General features: G+C 35.4%; 1 protein-coding gene and 1 pseudogene across 4 annotated transcripts; both read right to left on the reverse strand.

Moving 5' to 3' along the window:
* Positions 1-155: 155 nt before the first annotated feature.
* LOC147396437 (uncharacterized) lies at positions 156-4767 on the reverse strand. The gene is made up of 7 exons (XM_086450748.1): positions 4525-4767; positions 4312-4403; positions 2869-2969; positions 1962-2031; positions 809-836; positions 647-707; positions 156-434 (listed from the first exon to the last, which is right to left on the reverse strand). Exons 1-7 carry the CDS (start codon positions 4655-4657, stop codon positions 323-325), a joined length of 597 nt encoding a protein of 198 aa, XP_086306874.1. The 5' UTR covers positions 4658-4767; the 3' UTR covers positions 156-322.
* Positions 4768-9573: 4806 nt separating this feature from the next.
* LOC147396438 (inorganic phosphate transporter 1-4 pseudogene) lies at positions 9574-14302 on the reverse strand (annotated as a pseudogene). 3 transcript variants are annotated; one of them, XR_015181128.1, is made up of 2 exons: positions 14203-14302; positions 9574-11384 (listed from the first exon to the last, which is right to left on the reverse strand). The product of XR_015181128.1 is annotated as an inorganic phosphate transporter 1-4 pseudogene, transcript variant X3 (transcript). The 3 variants fall into 3 exon arrangements; XR_015181126.1 differs by lacking the exon at positions 14203-14302 and adding an exon at positions 14055-14191; XR_015181127.1 differs by lacking the exon at positions 14203-14302 and adding an exon at positions 13498-13623.
* Between the last annotated feature and the right edge of the window lie 332 nt (positions 14303-14634).

The raw sequence follows: 14634 nt of genomic DNA on the forward strand, positions 1-14634 counted from the left end.
CTAAATGCCTTTCAAGCAAGCCTACTGATTTTAATTGGCTGAAATAATGTTAATGGGGTTCACTGTAAGTAATTAATAAACTCCTTGTTTATTATAGGGCTTGAGTTGATCATATCTGAATTAGTAATGGAAACAAAATTCAACAATGCAAGATGGAAACAACAATACAGCTACATTGAGGATAGTGTGCATTATAAATAATACCTTAAAAGGCAAAATCCATTTTACAAGATAGGAAAATTAAGATTCATTCCACTTCAACTCTCTTAAGTTGGACTTGGATTAACCATAGTATACAAAGCAAATAGTTGCATTTTGATGGTTATCTCAAGGTCAAGTCAGGATCATCTTCATCATCAATATCTGGTTCACTCGATGGCCTGATTCTTTTTGCATCTCTTGGTGCTGCTCTCCCCCCCTTCTTTGGTTTTCCCCTGGAGAGTAAATTCACATTAATGCTCGTACCATACATACATTCATGCATGCATGCATATAACATTCATATCCCTGAATGCATGAATACATGTATGTCAGATCACCACTGTTTTGATGTCAAACATCAGTGTGAAAACTTTTTGCTAGGTTACTTCCATGCAAAAGTTTAATATTCAGATTTTCTACAGTTTAAGCAATGTAGTGTGCTTACTGTCCATTTGCAGGTGTTCCTCCGCCCTTGGATCGACCCTGACCAAAATCTGATCTTCCATCTACCATAAACACAAAGAACAATGGGAAGACAATCAGATTCTAGACCTTATAATTTTTTTTGTTTTGTTTTTGTTGTTGCAGGTTTGCTATTATCGCTTACCATCACGCCCAACCATGTGTTCCTCGACCTGCAAACAAATGAAGGGTTGAGACGGTTTTTTAAGATAAAAGAAAACTTAGTTTTGGTGTCAGCTTTAAATAAAATAAGACAATGAAAGAGGCTATCTCAAACCCTACATAACACAAATCAGAGTAAGCAGAAAAATTCCCAAGTCAAGATCTACAACATTACAACAGTTGAAGCTCAACCTATGTAAACTTGGTGTGCCTAGGCCAAGTTATCCTGAGTCATGTTGCCTGGTGGCACCATAAAGGGATGACACTTACAATGATGCTCATTGTCAGCAATGCTTGGTGTGTTGGTCTGGCTAACTCTGTAAGGTGCACTTCGCGATGGTGATTGCGTTCTATGCTTGGGTTATGAACAAAGGATTATCGAGGTATGGGAGCCTTCAATACTCAATTTGTGGACCTGTTAGGAGTTCAGTCTATGCATGGACGTCCCATTGATATGATCGATGCATCAAGTATCAAAACATGGATTTCGACTTGTATGAGTACCCAAATTGTTTAAGGCTTATTCCGGACAGGTTCTGTCTGGGGGCACCACAATGGCACCTCTGCTGTGAAAAATTTATGATTGACACAAGGGCATTCTCAAAGGTAGATATACCTAGCACGCTTGGCAGAACACCATACAGCTAAGCCATATCTTCCATAGATATCATATGGCATGCATGTTGTGTCACCAAGGGTAGCTTTAAGTGTTTTAAAGAGTGTAGATAATACAGACTGATTTCTGTTATAGAAAGATTTCCGATTCATGGCTTTGTCGGAGCTTTCTATGGTTGACTTTTTTATTTGCAAAAACAAAAGTCACTTATATCGTCATTGCTCCACCAATAAAACTAGAACTAAGCTTGAAAATAAGGAGGAAGTAAATAAATTCTTAAGAGAACAAAGTGAATACTAAGGGGCTTTCCCATTTCGATGATTCCGGATCCAGATCTTGGTGTGGTGACTATTTATTTTCAGTTGTAACTGGATCTTAACCATACTACTGAAAATTAAACTTAGAATCTTTTCATATTCCATGTAATTTCAAGCCATATACAATAATTAAATATGCTTGCAACTGCAACATTATGAAGGGTCCTTCATCGGATGTTAACTGTTAGGTCCAGGATACATACCGCCGGAGAAGTAACTGAAGACAATGAGAACAGCCTATCTTCGGGCTGAAACTTCCTGGAACGCTTGAGGCTGAAAGCATAATGTTAGAAGCCTTTGTCACTTATATTTGATAATACTGGGATAATCCAGCTAAAAGTCATGCTTAGTGTAACAACACTCACAGATAATAGTCCAAAGAAAATTAGTTGATATCATACAGATGAAACCTTGAAGTGGCAATAATATTGAGCAATAATATTATAACAACGCAAACTGGGAAGTGTATTTTCTGAAGATGTTGAACAGTAAATTTTTGGAATTCAGAGTCAAATTTGGGTCAGAATCCCCTCGTAAACCACCTGTTCAACTTTCGCTTAGATTATGTATATACAAAACTATAAACACACTCATCACTCATTAATAATGGTTAAATAAGAAATACTATTAATAACATTGGAGATACATTTCAGAAATCATATGTAATGCAGGATTTTCTTTAGAATTGGAAGGCTGACCTGATCAATCCAGACCAGATAGCATTGATTCTAGTAACAATGTGCCTCCAAAAAAAGATTCTAGGTGCTGAAGATTTAGCATTTAAGCATCAATACATTCTAGTAACAATGTAATATCATGGAACATTGAGCATTGAGACAAAGTTAGATCTTTAGCAGAAAAGTAATCTGTCAAAATACTAGGCATGAAGAGTGAACAAAAATTTATGGATCAAAAGAGACAATCAGAGCATAACCTGACACATATTGAAAATCCAAGAATAGATAGAGTTCAGTCAGGTATTCAGATACACAAATTTCACACATGTTTATTCCATGAAACAAATTAACACGTGGATGTATGAAAAAGGAAAAAGAATAAAAGATGATTCATTGATTCTCACTATGGAAGGATAAAGTATAAGTGACATACTTAGTTGTGCTCTTGGAGGACGATAGGAACCCTTCAAACCCTTTCAATACATTCCCATATTGGCTAGAATCTTGTAAGTAGCTCGTCTCTAGCTCATAGACCTGGATTTAAGCCAAAGATTATATGAATGTAAAAGAGCCTAGTTGTAAATAATCAACAATTAAAATTCTAAAAAAAGCAACAACAAGATTTATAGAATTATCAAATGAAACTATCATGAATAAAAAACAGTTGAGCAGAGTCAGGCCCAAGAAAAAGTATTTCAGATATCAATTAATAACACAAGAGTGCCTGAGCACAAAACTTGCACAAACTAATGTAACTTGGAAGTTAATAAAAAAAATTTCTTTTAGTTTTATTTTAATGATTTTTTTTTCTATTACACTGCTGAATATTCAATTACAATATTTTGCATGTAATTGAAGATTTGTAATTTATGGAGTGGGCGCTCGCTTAGTTGTGCCACTCCATTGATAATCCCATTGAGATGGGCCCTTGAGGATATCCAAGTGTTCCTTACTTGTCCGTGGTGCTGCCGATTGGTCCACAGTGCTCGACTCCCTCGGCATGGCCCCTGATGAACTATAGGACCTAGGAAGCTTGATCTAAGACTACTTGGTTTATTTTTATTATTATCAATGATCTAATACTACTTGTCACGGTCATGTTCTTTGCGATGATAACTGTGAGGCACTTAAAGGTTGTGACTCATGGAAAAAAAACTAACAAGTGGCAAGGAAGCCATTGCTTGGGGTCCTCATGTAAATTCTAACAGTCCTTACAAATCTTCCAAATTTTTTTTAAATGGAAAAATGAAAAAGAATTGATCTACAAAAGAATCATCTACCCTGTCATCTTATTAATAATGTCTACTTTGTTTGAATTCCAGGTAAAGGCTTGTCTAGTACTTTTTATGTTACGCGCAATGAACTGTCTTCAAGCTCCTTCCTTTGGACCATAAGCCGAAAGCTAGGAAGCCTATAAGCTAATAAGATAAAAGAGTCAAGCCAGGAAGCAAGAAAACCTTATAAGACAAGGACTAGTAAGGGTACAGCAAGCCATTTACATAAAAACAACTCATCCAAATACTCAAAAAAGCTCACTGGATTGCCTCAAATTGATCAAAATAACCATGAGCTGATCCATCAGGATCCCCCAATATTTTCTTCTCAAATTAATAATTTAATAAACCCATCTTGTCCTGATCAATTAAAACATTAATGTTCCTGCCCATTTCTCCAATTTTAATTTTGTTGTTCATATACAGTGATCCCACCCATTTCAATTTCCAACAAATTGAGTAACATAACAAAAAGAAAACTCTTATACTGAAAATTACAATAAATTCAAATAAAAATAAAATAAAAAATCGAGATTGGAGATAAAATCTCAAAAAACAAAAGACCTCATTTTTGCATCATTGAAGAACATGGAAGAAAGTACCTGCTTTTCGATGTTCCTAAGTTCTTCCTGAAGTTTCACTCTTTTGCCCATTAGAGATGCTAGTATGGCCGAAGGATTTGAGGCCCTTTGTCCTGAAAAAGAAAATGAAATGTAACAGGAATTCAAATTCAAATTAATTAAAAGAATAACCGTTATTCTCCCGGGAAAAAAACGGGGAGAGAGAGAGAATTTGGGATTTTTCCTAACGACTACCTTCTGACTCCATTGTTGGAGCAAAATTTTGAATCTTTAAAAACCCTAAACCCTCTTTTAGGTTTTTCAAATCTTCACTTCTAGTTCTAGGGCAAACATGAGTCCCGCTTTTTTGGACCTCTTCGATCTTCATGATTCATATAATTCATAATCAACTTTTTTATTCAAGCTGTTCGCACGTGCGTATGATGGTACACCGAGTTGACTCGTCACGTTCATCTCGTCTTCTTACTGTACAAATAACTTAAAAAGAATTACCCAGCAGACCTAACTGTTGCATTTGTATTACAAAAACGCCATTAGAGTTCTGACATCTCCAAAGGGAACCTTACTTTATGAAGTTTGTTACCCAAGGCAAAATTTATCAACCTCAGATTGAGGGACACGTGGCAAAAGCACAGAAGAATATGTCATCTGAACCTATTTAAGGAACGGTAGAACCATAAAAGAGGTGACGTAAGCCATTGGGTCGTGAAGAATATCTAATCCAAGATTTGTGGGATTCTATACTAAATCAAGCTATCCTATTAAGAATAGGAAATAAATGGAAAAGAAGGGAGAAGATCAACTAAAGATGCTATTAAAGATAAATATGAACAAGGAAACTTACTAAAAGGAAGAGTCTTCCCAGAAATCTATAAATAAGGGTAGAACATCACGAAAAAGGTATGCAATTTTCTACTTAGGAGAGGTTTCATTCTTTTATTTTTTGACTTGAGCGTCAGAGTTATTGTGGTACATGGTCCACAAGCTAAAGGTGAGAATCGAATTCTATAAGACAAGAAGGCACATATTTTGAGATAAATCACAAATTTAACCTTTATAATTGGCACTATCTGTGGAAAATAAATCAGAACACGACAAAACATGATGAACACATGAAACGAAAAACCGAGAGGAGCTGTTAGAGCTCAATTGGCACCAAAAAGTCAAGGGAATGTTGGAGTCCAAGCAACAACATGGAATCAAAAGCCTCCACAGATTGTGGAGACCCTTCTTGCTAAGATACGAGCAGAATTGCAATAAGGACTTGAAAGCACCATTGATCAACAGGTACAGATCTGCTTTTTATTTTTTGGGAGTCGCTACCTAGTTTTATAGTTTAGGAATCGAAACATAACTCTAAACGGATAAAAATACTTAATTACAAAAAAAAAAGGGCCCAGGAATCACGTTACGATATTGAAAGGTGTTAGGTACCAATTCCGCTCGACGAATGCCGATTTCTACTTTTCCCAAAAAATTTACATTGCAAAAAAAAAAAAAAACCGGCTTAAAAATTATAAAAAAAAAGATTACCTTCTTTACCTGGGTGATTGCAATAGTCAATTCCCTTAGAAACTTACGGAGAATGTTCTTCGTGTGAATTTTTTCATTTTTGTTTCCGTCACTAGATTTGTTTTTAATCTTCGAGATAAGGTTTTATTTTCCTAGATCTGAATATTTTATGACTTTTCGGGATGTTTTAAGAATTTTTTGATATTTTTTAGGTGAAAAAATAGGGTTTGGGTGTTAGGTATGGACTTGGGGCTTCAGATTTAAGGTTTTAGGAAGTCTTGGAAGAGTTTTGGCCTCTCTTTCCTAGAGTTTTCTTGACCTCCGAATTTAGGTGGTAGAGGTTCCTTTTTAAAGAACTTTTGGGAGATTAGGATTTGGGATTAGATCACTTAGAGATAAGATTAAGTTGTTTCAATTAGAGTTTAATTAGGTTTTATTTAAATTTTGACTTACGTATAATGAGAATTTTTTTAATTTTTGGAGAATCCCCTAATGGAGGGTTCTTTATTAAATTATATTTTTAATTCTTTGAGACCCCTGGTGAAGGGTTATTTATTAAATATCATGTGGGTCCACTTAATTAATAGGCTACTACTTAAAATTTAACCGGTGAGCTTAATTAATTGATTTTATTTGTTCAATAATTTTAATTTGATTTATTAAAATTTGACTTTACGTTAATTAATATTTTAATTATTAATTTCAGACTTTTTATTTTTAAGATTTAAAAAATTACCGTTTTGCCCTCAAAGAGGGCTTTTGTGTTGAAAGGTTGATTTTTTATCTTTTGGAATGTTTTGAAATTAGTTTTTCATAAAGATTTTAATGAGAGTATTAGTTTTTGTTACTTATAGGTTTTCGACGTGAAATGATTGTGGACCCTTTGAGGGGCGTTTTCATAATTTTGCTAAATTTTATAGAAATTGACGAAACAGTTTATTTGATTTTAGTTTGTTATTTTATATGTTTGAAAGTGTTTTCCTAAGCGTAATGTAGGTTCTAAAGATGTTTTGATGTCAGGTGTATTTTGTAATTTGGTCATTTTTTTATGATTTTTCTCGTAAGACTTTCTTTTGTCTAAAATCACATTTTTCTAGTATAGCGTGATTTTTAAAGTTTTGCTTGGTTGAAATATATTATTCAAACTTTAGAAACACATCTAGTAACAAATAAAAATATTAGAATATTCATTCATCATTAGAAACTGTTGCAATCAGGTTGATGAGTTGATTAATTAGGTGTGTGCAAAAATAAGGTGTCTACAGGACCTGGGAAACAAACGGAGGAGCTTCGTGCGCTTAAAAAGGACAATGAAATGTGGCAACAGTTAGCAAAAATATCAAAGACAAAAAGAGCAACCAAAATAGCAGGAGAAATAGGGAAGGAGAGCTCAAACCTTGGAGAGGAAGTTTGTGGTGTTAATCGAACTGTTCCTTTGACAAGTTTTGTGACCTTGGGGGAAGTAAAAGAGTAAAAAAAGATTTTTATACTTGATCTTCTACTGAATTAGAGTCCAAGTCTCTCTCTTGAAGAATTTTTCTTTTTCTCTGACAGAGGGTTTGAGAGTTTTTTCTTCTCTAGAGGAAAATTTTCTATCTTTTGAAAGAAAATGGTCCATAGGATTCCTCCAACTGAGGGGGACTTTGGTATTTATAGACTTGGGATAATTTGATTTTTCAACTATGCCCCTAACTTAATAAATTTTTTCTAGTTGGTCCAAAGATTAAGTTCCTCTGATTCCAATTTTGAGGATTCTATAGATTTTTGGTGGGCTTCACTTATCCATTTTGGTGTAGAGCCCTTTAATGTCGATCACTTTGAGTTTCTTAAATCATGTACTTTACCTACAAAAAACCAAATCCTAGGCTTTTAAGATCTATTCCCAATGAGTAGAGTCCAATTTGAACATGTGGGCCCACTTTTGGCTTCAAGGCTTTATTTTGATTTGTAAATGCCTTCATAAAATTTTCATGCCAACAAACACCATCTAGAATCATGACAACAATGAAAAATCATTATGGTCTTTCATAGTTACTATAGTTGAATCGAAATATTAGTTAAGTACCATAAAGTGATTCTATATGCTAGGAGGGAGAGTATCGCTAAAACAAGAATTTGAACTATTTTATTATCACAAACAAGAGCGGATACAAAATTAATAAATTATAGAGTGGGAGATGGATAGAAAGTTTCCAAGTTAATCGAAAATAGGGGAAATAAGTAGGGCTGCAACCTAAGCGGGCTGGCCCGAACTCAACCCGATGAATTGGTGAGCCCGAGTAGAGTTATGTAGAAAATGAGTTGAGCCTGGGTTAGAATATTTTAACCCGATTTTAATTTGGGTTGAGGTTACGAGTAACTCGACTCAACCTGAACCCGATGCCATATACTAATATAAATACTTTTATATTAATCCTAGATTTTTTATTTCATCTTATTATTATGGCTTGTGGACAATCTTAATATTAATGTGAAATTTGGTATAGTATGGTATATCTAAATGATGGATTTGAAGGCTGTATGCGGTTTTATTTACTAGTAGTTTTGTTTTTGATTTATTATATCTTTTTACCTATATCTATATATATATATATTTGTTTGGCGAGTCGCACGTTCCAACCACCATACACGTGTACAACAATTAAATATAGTCACTTATTGTGGAAGGGCATATAGAGATTCAAAGGTATGACTTGGAGAGCAAACCTAGTCGGCCTTTACCATCTCAACTAACCCCTAGTGGATATTTAAATATTAAATTTATTTGCTAATCAAAATGAAATTATGATTATTCAACGGGCCCAAAATTATCTAAACTTGGGCTAACCCAATTTTATATTATCAAGCTCGGGTTGAAATTGGGTTAGTGAGCTTAGGTCCAACGGTCGGGTTGAGTTTAACCTGGGTTGACGGTTCTACTACCTGAGTTTAGCTTGGGTTTACCCTCCAACCCGCCCAGTTCGCAGTCCTAGAAATATGTTACGTATCCAAAGCTTGGAGCCAAATTCAATTGTCTCCGGCCATGTGCCAATGAGGGCTACCTATTGGATATTGTTCTGGTTTATAATATGTGTGGTTTACCAAATCTAATGAATATTTTGCTGCCGTGTTTGTTAAATAATATTATTAAAAGGACCAATACTCATTTTAATATTTATTTGATCAAAATGGGTATCTGTTGTGCTGATATTAAAATGAATTTTTCTTTATAGCTTTTCCTAAAAGAATCATAAAATTCATGAAAATGAAATCAATTTTTTTTTTCAAAAACCTACTCATTTAGCTGAATTTTCCTTTAGCGTTATACCCTCATATTCAACGTGAAATAAACCTTAAACCCTATTATATGGTTCTGACCCGTTTTTTTTATTTATTTTTATTTTATAGTTTTGTCAAAAGAAAAACAAAATTCAACTTTTATTTGAAGTTCACAACAAGGCTAAAACACTAATCTTACCCGTTTTAGTAAAAATAAACACCAAATGTGCCAATAATTTTGACCTCATACATGACCATTTTGGTACTTTTCTCCTTTGGTATACCTCCTCTTACAATAAAACATTAATACAAATATATGAACATAGGTGGAAAAAAAAATTATTTCATGGTGTTTTCCAGGATTTTCTTAGAAACAAATCATGCTTTGGAAACTGTGAAGAACCAAGACCGAAAATTTTCAAAAGTAAAAGGAGAGCTTCTCTTGTCAAACACACACACTCTTGGGAGAATGATAAGAACCAAAGTCTGAAAATTTTCACATTTAATTGCAAATTAATCCAAGAGATGAAACGGATAAGACTCTACCAAAGATTGACAAAGTAAGAAAAGCAGTAGTGACTAGAGAGCTTCACTTACTAAGAACACACAAAGACACATAGACGCATACATAGAAAAAGAGAAACAAAACCTAAACATCAACAACTGTCCTGCTCTCAGTCGCATTTTCTTCCTCATTCTCCCTTGACATCTCCTCCAAAGATTTGCCTTTTGACTCCGGAACCAAGAACGTAAATGCCATCCCCAACAAATTGACCACACCAAGTACGATGAGCGAATTCTTAACCCCTATACCGGCTGGATACCCTGCATCTGTCATCGATTTATCCTTGTTCTGTGCCAGATACAAGAACCCAAATGCACCAACAATCGCACCAGCTTTCCCTGCAGCCGCCGAGATACCATGGCAAGTCGACCGAAACCTTGCGGGAAAGATCTCTGCAGGAACAACGAATGTTGTACTATTGGGACCGAAATTGGCAAAAAAGAAGGTCAAAGCGTACATCAAAACGAACCCAATTCGGTTCTCCTTGAGTGTCCAATGGTGGTAAGGGATGGCTAAAGCGAACATGAAAACTGTCATGAAGAAGAAACCCATCAATTGAATTGCAAACCTCCCCATGCGATCAATGAACAACACCGTAAACCAATACCCTGGTACCGTACTGCATAGAGCGATAAGAGTCTGTGCCCTTGCAATCCAAAAGACCTCTTCAATTGCATTCATGGTCTTTGCCGCAGGAATCCATCCAATTGCGCTAAAAATGTCTTTTTGGAACAAATTTTGACTATAAAATGCGATGTCAAGTAAGAACCATGTACTAGTTGTTCCAAGCAAGTGAAGCCCGTGGCGACTAAGAAACTCCTTAGAAAACAAACCAAACGAATTTGAATGTTGCTCTGCCAACTTCTCGACTTTCTCTTGTTCTGCTTGAATTTCGACTTGCATGACCTTTGACATGTCAGCGGCAGCTTGTTTCACATTCTTGGCTACAAGTGCAGTATAACGAGCGGTCTCGGGCATCTTCATACGCCAATAGTACGTCAGTGCGGCTGGTATCGCACCGAACATGAGAATAATGCGCCATAGATAATCCGCTTGTGGGACAGTTGAGGCAATCGCATTGACTTCATATGAAGGGGCCTTGTACTTGGCCTCAAACAAGGATGACACAATAATAGCAAAGATCCCAGCAGCCAAAATTCCAAAACCTTGCATTGCAAATACAGCTGCAATGAAGGCGCCTCTTGTCTTCTTGTTGGCATACTCAGACATAATGGTTGCGGACAGTGGGTAGTCACCGCCGATACCGAATCCAAGCCAAAAGCGAAAGAAACAAAGGGTGGCCAAAACAGTTTTTGGGTTTTTTCCGAGGGAAAGTCCTGAGGCAATAGAGCATAGAACCATGATCATGAGTGTCATGCCATAAACACGTTTACGACCCATCTTGTCACCGAGCCAACCAAAGAAGAGCTGGCCAGTGAGGGTTCCACATAGTGCAACACCGTTGACAGCGGCCGAGACATTGGGTGGTAAGCTTCCCGGCTTGGTGAACCATCGACGTGGTAGTATATGCGGCCAAGCAATTTGGTAACAAGTGATATGCAGAAGAGGTCGTAGGCATCGGTGAAGAAACCCATACCAGCGATCACGATTGCTGTGAAATGGTACCATTGTGTCTTTGCTACATCAAGTGCATTAAGCACTTGTAAATTTTCCCCAGCCATGGCTAACTTGTATAAGCTTTCTCCCTTTGTAGTACTACAACTAATGTCCTTTAAAAAGGCCTAGAAATATTATTACCCTGCAAGAATTAACAAGAGAGATCATGAGCTGTGTATTATCTGAATTTAATGAGAAGACCTACAAAAATGTGGGTCAAGTCCAACAAGTTCTTTTCAATTAGAAGATTATCAAAGGGTAATATTTGGCTAGGATGTCATGAGAGTGTGTTACCATCAAACTTGTTGAACAAAGAAAAATACAATGTACCAGGGAAACCAGATGCCCTTCTTTCTATTTCTTTTTATTATTCAAAAGAAAAAAAAAAAAAAAAAAAATCTAAGTTGACTATGTAGATTAGACTCCCACCTTGACTAAGTAACACTTCAAGGCTTACCATGTCTGTTTTGGATTTTTTCTTTTTTTTTTTGTTGTTGTGGTGGGGGATCAGTTTTAGCCGGTAAACCAGCTACGGTGAATCCCCCTACAACTCTTACCTTGTGGTGTGCCCAAAAGTGTTTGTCAGAGAGTGGGAACCTGCTCTGACTATGCTAGTTAGAAGCCGAACTCTTTTAAAAATGGGATGATGTTTACCCCAACAAGTGTATGTATTCTTACATTATAACTTCCTCATCTATCCAAATGAAGTTTGGCACAGAAAAAACAAAATTCCACATGCATGAGACAATTGGTTGGTGATTCCTTAAGATAGGAGTAAGTGCATCACAAGAATTAAGAATCCAAATTCAGAGAACCGTACACGGAAAATATAATCTCAGGCATTTGTTCTAACACTAAAAAAAAAAAAAACTGTGATTATATGACATTCCCCTTTGACAAATGCCTCGCTACACCCCCATCACATGACCGTAGATCAAATGCCTTGGGATACATAATAAAAAGATTTATAATCAGCATATCCCAAGGCAAATGATCTACAGTTCTGTGATGGAGGCGTAGGGGGCGTTTTTCAGAAGGGGCGTCATATTATCAAGACTCTAAAACCAAGCCATATAACTGGATATTCTTTCAAACCTACTTTTTTTTTTGGGACCAAAATAGGTATGTTCTTTGGAGTCACAGTTACTGTTATACCTCTTTTTGTGAATCTCAAATAGAAAAAGGCCATGTTTTTTTTTATATACAAAATTATGAAAATTTCATAAATATATTTTAGCAAAAAAAAAAAAAAATCATAAATATATTTAAGGTTTAGGGTAATGCCAAATTGAAAATAAGGGTAAAAGAAAAATTCAGCTAAATAGGGTTTTTATTTTTAATTTTTTAAATTAGTTCATTTGTAAAAAATTTCGAAAAAGAAAGAACAAGGTAAATTGGGTTAATGCCGGTGCCATATATTCTCATATTGGTAAAAATAAATAAATATCAAAACGGGTACTTACCCTTTTAGTAAACATTTTTAAAACGTGAGACAAGTAATTTCAGAAAAAGAGTAGAGATCCAGAACACCGTCTTGCATCCCTACTCTTAAAAAAATACTTTAGAAAGAAAAAGAAATCGTTCATATGCATGAATTTCCAAAAGAGTCATGATAATCTGACGCTCATTTTTCAGGCACCCCTATCAAAGAACCATAGATCTTTTGCTTCAAGATACACAAGAAAAAGGATTTACAATAATACCGAAGTAACATTGTGAGGGTCATCGTGGGGGACATTAGTGTGCATAGAAACATAGATGATCTCATCGAGATCTCAGTTGTATCTTGATGAAAGGTATATATATGATTCTAAGACACATCCACGTCAGCCAGCCGATGTCATCCACAATATTATTTGAGCACGACTCAAAAGATTTATGATTCTGTACCTGGCAGGCTAGGGGGCGTCTGGAAAATGAGGGTCAGATTATCATTAATCTTTTTACAAAAAAAAGGTAAGTATAAAGGTTTGCATTAATGTAATAAATTTTGGCTAAAATAAGTATAAATACCAAAACGGATATATATCCTGTCTGGAAACATTTCTTTTTTAAAACGTGACTGAATAGAAATTGCTAGCTGCAAAATACTCGAGGTCTTTGGCAAAATACCCAAAATAGATATCATAAAAAATTGGTAAACAAAAGGAAAAAAAAAAACTTGTAATGGAGTTTATGGGGTTATATTTTTTGAGGGGATTTTTTTTTTTATTAAAAAAATTCAATATCAATAGCTGTGAAGATAAAGAATATACCAGAGATAGCTAAAACAAAGCCAGAAACCATTAATGAATCGTGTGCGATTCTTAGAAGAGAATCGGAGTCGCGAGATTTAAGACATGGGCTTCCAAACAATCCGAGATTCCTTTTGAAAAGATCAATATTCGCAGATTAATCAATGGAAAATGCTGAAATGACAAAAAAGTATTTACTGCGATTCTCACAAATCTGACGTGGGATGTGCACATAACCATAGATGTGTTTCCTCGCGATACGAGTAAAAAAATCATCTACGGTTATGTATGCATGTCCACGTCAGAATTGTGAGAATCACAGTAAATCCTGTGTCACCCCAGCACGACTAATTCAACACCAGTTTTTTTAGCATTATTTGAGGTAACGGCCCCAAAAATTAAGGACAACTCAAACAAAAAAATCAATGGAAGCATCAAAGAAGAAAATTAGATGAAGCCATTAAAGAAGGAAATTTTATTTATTAAAAATTAAGAAATAAAAGAGAAAGATCAAACGAAAAGTTAGAAATCTGGAAATATTACAGTGAAAAAAGATTGTATTTTGTAGAAATGTTTACCTTTATCTCTCAAGAATCAAAGATAATTTTTAGAAGCTTAGCAGCGTTGCCATGACAAAGACACCCCTCTCGTGAATCTTAATTAATTTGCATTTCAGAAGAAAATACACACACACACACACACGGAAAGAGAGAAAGAGAGACTGACCTTTTGGTCTTTTTGTTTGCTGTCTTTGATGAAGGGAGAGTTATTACGTATTTATATGCATGAGACTTTCTATTTCTGTTATTAGGGAATATTTTCCAGCATATACGTCCCCTCCTAAAGTTCTTGCGCTTATTTACTTATTTTGGTTCGTATCATAACTGTCACAGCAAATATTTCCAATTTTAGTCCAATCTGGGGGTCTTAATGGTTTGATTCGGTGTTGGTTGACCTCTATCTAAGTAACCTGTCCCTTAAAAGGCAGGCGGCTGTACTTCAGAATTAGATTCATGCCAGTCTCTCACAAAACAAATCACTTGAGATAGTATTAGAATTAGATCCATGCATGTTACCTGGTTCGCCAGTCTTTCACAAATCAAATCAGTTGACATAGTAAAAGAAGAGTAGTGGGCATTTCATCAAGTTTAATATTGA

Source organism: Akebia trifoliata, chromosome 8 (genome assembly GCF_017979445.1).
Source record: "Akebia trifoliata isolate Shusen 1 chromosome 8, ASM1797944v1, whole genome shotgun sequence".
NCBI classification, from domain to species: domain Eukaryota; kingdom Viridiplantae; phylum Streptophyta; class Magnoliopsida; order Ranunculales; family Lardizabalaceae; genus Akebia; species Akebia trifoliata.